The sequence below is a fragment of the Anguilla rostrata genome, chromosome 18 (genome assembly GCF_018555375.3).
Source record: "Anguilla rostrata isolate EN2019 chromosome 18, ASM1855537v3, whole genome shotgun sequence".
In the NCBI taxonomy this organism is placed as follows: Eukaryota; Metazoa; Chordata; class Actinopteri; order Anguilliformes; family Anguillidae; genus Anguilla; species Anguilla rostrata.
In genome coordinates this window covers 28,918,505-28,927,310 of record NC_057950.1, presented here as the reverse complement: position 1 = coordinate 28,927,310, position 8,806 = coordinate 28,918,505, and the positions used below count along the sequence as shown (strand labels likewise).

The window sequence follows — 8,806 nt, the reverse complement described above, 5'->3', positions numbered from 1 at the left end:
TATTGACTCCTGAAGGGTGACTCAGGGTTACACAGTGAAACAAATTGGATGCTGTGTCGCCAGAGCTGGACATTTCTGAGGGACGTGTAGTTTTTTTCGCAAAATTTCTATCATATTTCCATTGCCGTAAGCAGACGGTAAATGCTTGGATACCCATATTAATTGACTGAGCAAATCCCTGAGGGCGGAATGCTCTGTGATTGGACGCTGTGACTCAGGTGAGAGCTGTATGAGGTTTGTGGGTGTGGCTGCAGGCACCGGAGAGATGTAAGGCATTATTATTGCCACTGTTACTCACTTCTTTTAAACGTCGTCCCTTCCCCACTCCGGCTCGCTGAAACAGGATTTTTATTTGGGCTGATGTCTCCAGCTAGCACGTTAACCAGCTAGCACGTTAGCGCTTCGAACGCGCGGGATCAGATCTGATGTGACAGGAATGCAGGGATGCTGTCTCAGAGCTGGCAGCAAGGCGTGTCACTGCACGGACCCAATTCACCCCCCCCCACCCCCCACCCCCCTCCCCACTGCAGGTGTATAAATCTTTAAAGGTCTGCAGTGCGCGTCATGGGTGTGCCTGTGTCCCCTGCAGGCTGACTGACTTATGCACTGGCAATGGGGGGGAGGAGGGAGGGAGGGGGGCAGCGAACCAAACCAAACCAAACCTGCTTAATCCTTGCAGGGAAAGGAAATGCATTGTCATCATCATCATCCCAGGACAGTGGTTTACAGCTGAGTTGGGGAGTACACTGAGGAGGGTCCAATTACAATAACTTTTCTTCATGTGTTTGAGATTACTGCATAACTTACCTACAGATTGTGCACCACTAAAGACAGCACTCGAGTCCTGACTGTGGAAATGCCTGTTCATATTCTAGCACTTTCTAAAAGGGTTCTCACATGCCACATACATGCAACACAACCAAAATGCCTGACAGGCAAATGTTTCTGTTTATGGGAACGTTCATCTATTCACTACTTATAGGGCCCCAGACATTCTCCTGGTTGTTGTATAACGGGTTATTATTCCACTGTGTGTTCCCCACTGGCTGAGAGAGTGTGAGCTTCCACCCAAATCTGGCTGGGACACCTTTTCCTGGCCTTTGCACCCGATGAGCCCATAATGGCCTTAATGAGGCTCATTTGATTTGATGAGTTTGTGTTAAAGTGACCCGTGCACTTACTCAGACTGTGGTGTCATGCTCCCCTGGTAAGGCTGAATGAACATGTCTTCAGGATTAATGATAAAAGCTAAAACGGAAGAGCAATTACCATATTTTTCAATGTTTAAGAGAAAGCTCCATAAGTCTGGCTAATGCCGAAATTTAGATGTAAAGCTGAAAATAATTTCAGACGCCTAATAAATCTTGCAGACTGTATTCCTGTGGTTAAAGCTAGAGAGCACATCCACACACCCAACACAGTCTCTGCGTATGCGCTGAGAATTAATGAGGAAATTAATGAGATTTCTGCTGGCAGCAAGTTCCACAGCGTCTGGAAACATTAGAAGTGCAATCCAATGCAAACACGACGAGACAAAGACTCGACGGCTTCGTCAGTGCCAAGTTTTATTGATATGTGCCACACATCAGAAGAAACAGGAGAGAAACAGTTCACTATGTTTTTTCAGGATGGTTTTAAGCTAATGTTACATCACACTTAATCCTACAGAGAGTAAGGAGAATGAGCTCCCATGACAGTGCTGCCAGCTAAGCACACAGTTATAAAGCTGCTGGTGGTATTAAGGCATTTTCAACAACCTACAACATTCATTCTCTGTTTTCGTTGGCTTTGTTGGTTTGGTGTGTTATTAGGAACCTGCGCTAGATGACCGCTTGTCATCTGTGGTTTATTAAGGTTTCTGGCAGTGTAGTTGGAGCGCTTTACTTTTTCAAAGAAGAAGAAGGGTGATGAAACGTCCTCTCTCAACGCTGGTGTGCTGGGTGTGTTAGACAGACACGCCCCGGGCTGCCCCAGACTGCTCCATGCGCCAACGCTGGTGTGCTGGGTGTGTTAGTCAGACACGCCCCGGGCTGCCCCAGACTGCTCCATGCGCCAACGCTGGTGTGCTGGGTGTTAGACAGACACGCCCCGGGCTGTCCCAGACTGCTCCATGCGCAAATGCTGGTGCGCTGGGTGTGCTAGCCATGCGGTACCCAGACAGACAGAAGGGGTCTTCAGCTCCTTCCGTTAGCACGAGCAGCTTTACGCACTGCAGGGCGAGCCTCGCCCAGCGGGCAGCGGGAAACGGAGATGAGCGAGCAGGCGCTGCCCTTAATGCCTCCCGTGGGCACCCTATGGGGCCCCACGGCCTGCATACTGCATGGCATGCACGCACACTGAGGGTATTGCATCTCAATCCCAGCTTACTCTGGAGGGGTCAGGTACTACTGGATCCAGCAATGCAAGCAACACAAAATGAGATTTTAGATTGCGATAACGTGAAGGTCATGGGCCCAATAGGTGTATAATTGAGTAGGCCCCGCAGCACAAAGCTTGGCTAGAACTTCAATATGTAGAGAAACTATAACTGTTTCCTGTGTGTAGATTGACTGACACACAGAATAGTTTCATAGGCTGCTTAACCTGGGAACTAGCAGGTGGTGACCCTACCATAGATCTTTAGCTAATGAGCTTCAACTCTCAGCTGACTGAGGACTGTCTATTGGGTGTGATTACGCAGCTTAGTCCAGCTTCCAGTGCCACTGTAGAGCAGAGCAATCATGCACCATCCTTATTGGGTCTTCATCACCTCGGTATCTAGGTATCCTAGGTAAAGGAGTGTAGCACAGCGGGTAAGGAACTGGGCTTGTAACCGAAAGGTCGCAGGTTCGATTCCCGGGTAGGACACTGCCGTTGTACCCTTGAGCAAGGTACTTAACTTGCATTGCTTCAGTATATATCCAGCTGTATGAATGGATACAATGTAAAATGCTATGTAAAAAAAGTTGTGTAAGTCGCTCTGGATAAGAGTGTCTGCTAAATGCCTGTAATGTAATGTAATATCTAGGCTAAAGTCTTGCTCGTATACATGCCATCTTAAGTCCTTTGAAAAGTTGTCTCCAAAGTACCCTCCCATAAGATTTTGTGAGTTTTCCAGTTATGCAAAAAAAAAAAAAAAAAACAATACTTGGCTCACTCCTGAAAAGGTCTTTTGCACAAAATTCATCTGCTGCCTGTCGACTGTTGAAGCTGAACTAAGTGGCACATTGGAATAATTATGATGCAGTTGTGCTTGCTAATCGCTAAGGCTTGGCTATGCGGTACAGAAGCTGGTCATTGCTGCTAACGTGCCTCAGGCTCAAACACATTTAAATCGTCACTACGCACACTGTTCTGTGAGAGCGATCCGCCGCCATCTCGACGGACGGGAAGGAGAAACATCCCGTTCGTCAGCGCATGCATTCGTGCTAAACATCGACCGTTTCAGCTTTTGCGATTCATCGGGAAGCGTTTCAGCAATGTAAGCTTAAAGCCAACGACACACACTTTTCACAAGACTTACTTCTCTTCTGATGTTGAACAATTTAGCATCTACATTTCAGTATGATACGATTATGCTACCTCAAGTGCCCCCAGTGAGAAACATTGATTTACACATAAACAGTCAACCGCTATAATTAATGACCGTGTCATGTATGGTACTGTAGACTCCAAAACTACGAGAATTCAGTTAGCTACTGCAGTCTCCTGTACAACCATTTCTATCTCTATATTCCCGCTTTAAGCTTCGCTATGAATAATAACACAGCAGCTAATTATAGGAGAGAGTAAGGAGGCCTGTGTCATATGTGAACAGTCAAATGGCTGGCAGACAGTCACCATGCAAACATGAAGCAGATACATAACATGCAATTTACAGCTGATTATATTTCATTTAAACTCTTTTCAAGGGACACATCTAGGGCAATCTTGGAGAACAATACTGAGTCTGAATCTGTGCGTTTGGGGACCAAAGAAAGCAGTCTCTTCGTTAATAATGAGAGATTGAAAGCTGGACTGAACATGAACTTGTATATGCAATGCTGACTGATTTGGCCTCGTGTTCTAGACAGATTAACAGTGTTAAAGCCGGTTAGAATAAGCCTGCAAGAACAGTCTAAAGGAGTGTGTCTGACTGTCTCTTCAGGTTATTCTAAAACATGAATATTCCTGTTATTACAGTATTAGCAACCTGGCCAAACAGGGAATTGCTAACAGATAAGGTTTATGGCTGGTTTTAAGAGACAGTTGTTGATATGTAAACTGTTTATTAAACCTTGCTGTAATCTTGGAATTATCTATGAAAAAGACAAATGACCTTCTTTGGTTCTGTTTGTGGACCTATAAATGCTGACATAAACTGTAGATCTGATACGTTCTGAAACGAGCATGCACGGTATGTGTAAAGTCCCTCACACACACACACACACACACGCACATGCACACACACACACGCATGCGCACACACGCACACACACACAAACACACACACACACACACATCCGGTGGAATGTGTGAAGAGTCATTTGTACCCTGTGGCAGTAAAGTGTGTTAAACAGTCGCGTGTAAACTGGTTCACGTTGTGACGTGCAACGAGTGTGTTCTTGCCCTAAAGAATGAACTTTTCATGACATTTCAGAACTGTGTTTTCCAAGAGACCGTAACGTGAGATAGACGGACAGAGAGAGAGAAAGGGAGACAGACAGACGGACAGACAGAGAGGAAGGCAGAGGCGGGACGGTGAAGAGTGAGGGGGCGGGGTCATAGCTGCTCTCTGAAAGCTCAGTGATGGGCCAGAGAGCGGAGGGGAAGGCTCAGTTCTTCTGGCTGGAGGAATAGGAATCTGAGCCGCTCTTCTCCACCTTCTTGGCCTCGTCGCTGGTCTCGCGCGGGTTGCCTCCCTTGCTGAACTTCCCCTGCGCCTCCTCCTCCTTCTCCTCCTTCTTCCCCCCCTTGGAGGAGCCGCTGTAAATGCGGGTCTGGTAGCTGTAGTTGAGGCCGGGGTTGGAGGTGGGGAAGGTTATCCCAGTGTTGAAACGAGTCTCCTCCCCCTCCAGCAGTTTCCTGAGAGACACGGGCAGAGGAAGGAACGTTTGCTCATTCAGAACAAATACAAGGGTCCACCGGACAGGCAGAAGGGAAAATGACAAGCTGAGACAAACAGACCGGCCTGATCTTATCAGCTGCCCGCCTCATGTCCCTACAAGAGCAATAAGGAACCCCAGAACCTCTGCTCCTTTCCCAGACACCTCCATGACCATGAGTGCCCCCCTCCCCCCCCCCCCATTCTGATATCATATTCCAGTTGTAAATAAGAGAGGAAAATCAGGTTTTCTCCTTTAGGTGCTCACATAAGAAACATGGTAAATTATCTGAATTCACTGGCAAATAATAATATAAATCAGCATGTAAAAAAATTATTGCATGTTTCATTATTAATTTTGGATCTCAATAATCAAAAATATACCACCTCTGTGCGATTCATTCTCAGTCAAGACTGTCTGGAAAAAAACAAGTTTTAGTTTAAACATGTCCTTTGGAACCTTTAACCTAAAAGTTCTACCTGTAGGCTGCAATCTCGATGTCCAGCGCCATCTTGACATTCAGTAAGTCCTGGTACTCCCGCAGGTGACGCGCCATCTCGCCCTTAGTCGTCCTCAGTTCATTGTCTAGTTGACCAATAGTGTCCTTGTTGAAATAAGCAAAACCAAATTCAGAACGCATACCTCTGAGGGTTTCATCGAGGTTTGTCTAAAAGCTATGTTTTTTGTCACAGTTTACATACATTGTTCTTTATTGTTACATAAATTGTAACTTGAGTTTAAAAATGCTGTGCATTTTGGTATAGGCGGAATTAAACTTTTGCCTTCCGATTTTGTATATGTACAATACAACCGACCGTCTGTTTCAGCTCATGTAGCGGCAGCTTTCTAGCATCTCGTGCGGAGTGCCCTTGACGATGCTATCAAAAAGGACACGTGCACGATTCCTGCTATAACTTGTTCACTTGTTTTATTTCTTTAGCTTTCATTTAATAAATGTACTCCTCACCTCTTAAGACACACCCTGAATCTAATGACAGTGAGATATGTCGTGTACATATGCGCTGGGGACAAGTCGTCTGATGTTGCTTTGTTTCTAGACTATTCGTTCAAAAAAGTCTATTTAAAACGAATACTTTTGTTACAGTTACTGGCACAAAGATTTTTTAATTAGTTCATTTTAAAGAGCGCACCAGTTGACTCATGGGAGGCGAACGCCAATTTGAGATTTTTTCCATCACGCGCCCACGTAATGGCTTGTCGTGACCCTAAACGCGCGGCCGAGAATGGATGTCTCATAATCTGATTTACAAACATAGCAGGGTGAAATCCAGGTTACCCTGATCTCTCACTGTAAATTCGTTTGATCCTCTCCGTCTTTTGGATGGATAAACACGCGAAACACGCGAAGAAAACTACCAGAACCGACTCCAGCCATTGGATGGCACAGACCTTCCGAATGTAGGGTCATCTGCCTTGGTACCAGAGGTAACTGACCCTATAAATCCAATCTGGAATGCTGTTGATCCGTCTCCATGGTATTAACCTCTCTTGTTACCCTGCATTGATTCAGCACCACGGACAGGGGCGTGGACCGTGAAAGTGCATTCATCCCACAGTGGCAGCGGACACGTTCATTTAATAAATGTGGGGTCGTTATATTTAACAGCATAATTTATGGTCGACACATGTACACAGCTTTTAAACTATAATACACCATTTCTGCACGGCTCTAGAACAGCCACACTAACTCCTCATCTATGAAAACTGTTTGTTTCCGACGGAGTGCCGATCGGGTGACTTAAAGCAAAATATTTAAAGCAGGCTAAAATATTATGTTTCAATAAATGTTTTTTTAGGTTCGACCTATAGAATAAGGCTACTACAATTTACATGCGCATTTTCTGATTTATGTAACAAATACGACATAAAATTAGTTATATGTGAAAGGTGATTAATCGGCAGCCTTTGTTACCTGCAAACCGGAGATCTCGGCATTGTACCGGTCCTCCATCTCTCCGAGCTGCCGTTCCAGAGATTCGTTGGTACCCCTGAGGCTTTCGATTTCGATGGTCCTGGACTGCATCTGCCTCCTATATTCGTTGATCTCCTCCCTGCTCGCTCGCATGGCTTCGTTGGACCTACTCGCCTGCTCGTTAAGATTTTCGAATTTGGATTTGTACCACTCTTCCGCTGACTCCAGGTTCTTTGATGCCATCGACTCGTACTGACTTCGGATCTCCTTCAGGGCTGATGTCAGATCGGGTTTGGCTACTTCCATCTCAACCGACACCTGGCTCGCATGCAACATGTTCATCAGCTCCGTCACCTCTTCGTCGTGCACCTTCCTTAAGAAAGATATCTCATCCAGGAGAGATTCTACTTTCCTCTCCAGGTCCAGTCGGACTACCGTGGCGTCGTCCACGTCCTTCTTGAAAGCCTTCAGGGTTTGCTCGGCGTCTTCTCGAGCCCTTATCTCGTCTTCATATTTGGCTCTTAGTTTCTGCAGCTCTTCTTCGACGTTGTCCCGCTCGACTAGAATCTGAGACTTTTCGTTATTTAACGCCTCCATTTGGGAGCGTAGATCCCGGAGCTCCTGCTGGTACATGTCAGCAATGCGAGACGGTTCGTTCTGCCTCCCGCGCAGAGCCACCAGCTCGGTCTCCAGGACTTTGTTCTGTTGCTCAAGATTGCGCACCTTCTCGATGAACATAGCAAAGCGGTCATTGAGCCCTTGCATCTGCTCCTTCTCATTTGTTCGAACGGTTTTGAATTCATTGTTGAGAAGTGAGGTTTGGGCAAAATCAACGGTGTCGCTCGGAAACGACGAGAACGAAGAGCGCCCAGGCCTCCGGGAAGAGCCCAGAGAAGAGGTGTTCATGCGGGAGAGAGACTGGGACCTATACCCGCCGGAAGAGTAAGAATTCCGCGAGGAAGCGGGGTTACTCATTTTAGAGGACGAGAAGCGAGGGGAGTCCCCGAAAACCTTCCTGTAGGAAGAAGCACTGTAGTATTCTGATCCGTAACTCATCTTGCCGTCTAATGGGGGTGTGAGCATCCTCTCCGTCTTCTTTATATACCTGGGCCGTCCCAAACTAAAACATCACGCCATGTGACGCCTTGAGCTTTACTGGCTGTATAGGTATCAGGCAAACCAACAAATCTACGTTTAATTTCGCGTTTAACGCAAGCATAATAGTAGCTGGTTATATTTTGTAGAAGAAGCTTTTCCCCGAAAGGTTAAATACATTCAAGGTAGGTGTAAGATACCTTTTCCCCGTAAACTGGGACCAGCTCCAAAATGGAACTGCCCATTTTGGTGCAACGTTGATGTCAGCAAGAAATATTTAGTATGGCATGTTTCTGTCTGTCACCTCTGGAAAGAATTCAAGTTCGGGTTTTGATTGATATTTATGAATATTAATCAATCAAATTATTACATTTTCCATATTGTTATGTAAACCTTTTTTTATTTTTTGTTGTTGCAAATTTACTTGTGATTCTCGCGCTGTATCTAGCCCTAATAATGCAAAGAACTCGGGAACACCTACAGCAGTGTACTTTAAGGTGTCCCTATATTTTGCGCATTATTATTATATCAAAAATAAATCTGCAAAAAAGAAATACATAACAATATGGAAGATGTCATATTTTGTTTGAAACAATTTCTTTTGAAAAGATATTCCCATGTTAAACTGGACATCTTGGCTTATATCCGAAGTTTTTATTTTTGCTAGTTTCACTTTTCTCATTTGAGATACATACATCTCAAAACACAGGCGTTA

General features: G+C 45.4%; 1 protein-coding gene across 1 annotated transcript; it reads right to left on the bottom strand.

Annotated features, from left to right (window-relative positions):
* Positions 1-1,548: 1,548 nt before the first annotated feature.
* On the bottom strand, positions 1,549-8,084 carry inaa (internexin neuronal intermediate filament protein, alpha a). Its single transcript, XM_064317091.1, has 3 exons — positions 6,997-8,084; positions 5,543-5,667; positions 1,549-5,043 (listed from the first exon to the last, which is right to left on the bottom strand). Exons 1-3 carry the CDS (start codon positions 8,077-8,079, stop codon positions 4,794-4,796), a joined length of 1,458 nt encoding a protein of 485 aa, XP_064173161.1. The 5' UTR covers positions 8,080-8,084; the 3' UTR covers positions 1,549-4,793.
* Between the last annotated feature and the right edge of the window lie 722 nt (positions 8,085-8,806).

What these genes read in the sequence shown, in the direction of transcription:
- inaa (XM_064317091.1), bottom strand. Translation starts at nt 8,079, where the DNA reads ATGCTCACACCCCCATTAGACGGCAAGATGAGTTACGGATCAGAATAC. An exon ending in CCGAGATCTCCGGTTTGCAG is followed by an intron (nt 5,668 to 6,996) that starts GTAACAAAGGCT and finishes TATTTCAACAAG; the next exon opens with GACACTATTGGTCAACTAGA. An exon ending in ATCGAGATTGCAGCCTACAG is followed by an intron (nt 5,044 to 5,542) that starts GTAGAACTTTTA and finishes CGTGTCTCTCAG; the next exon opens with GAAACTGCTGGAGGGGGAGG.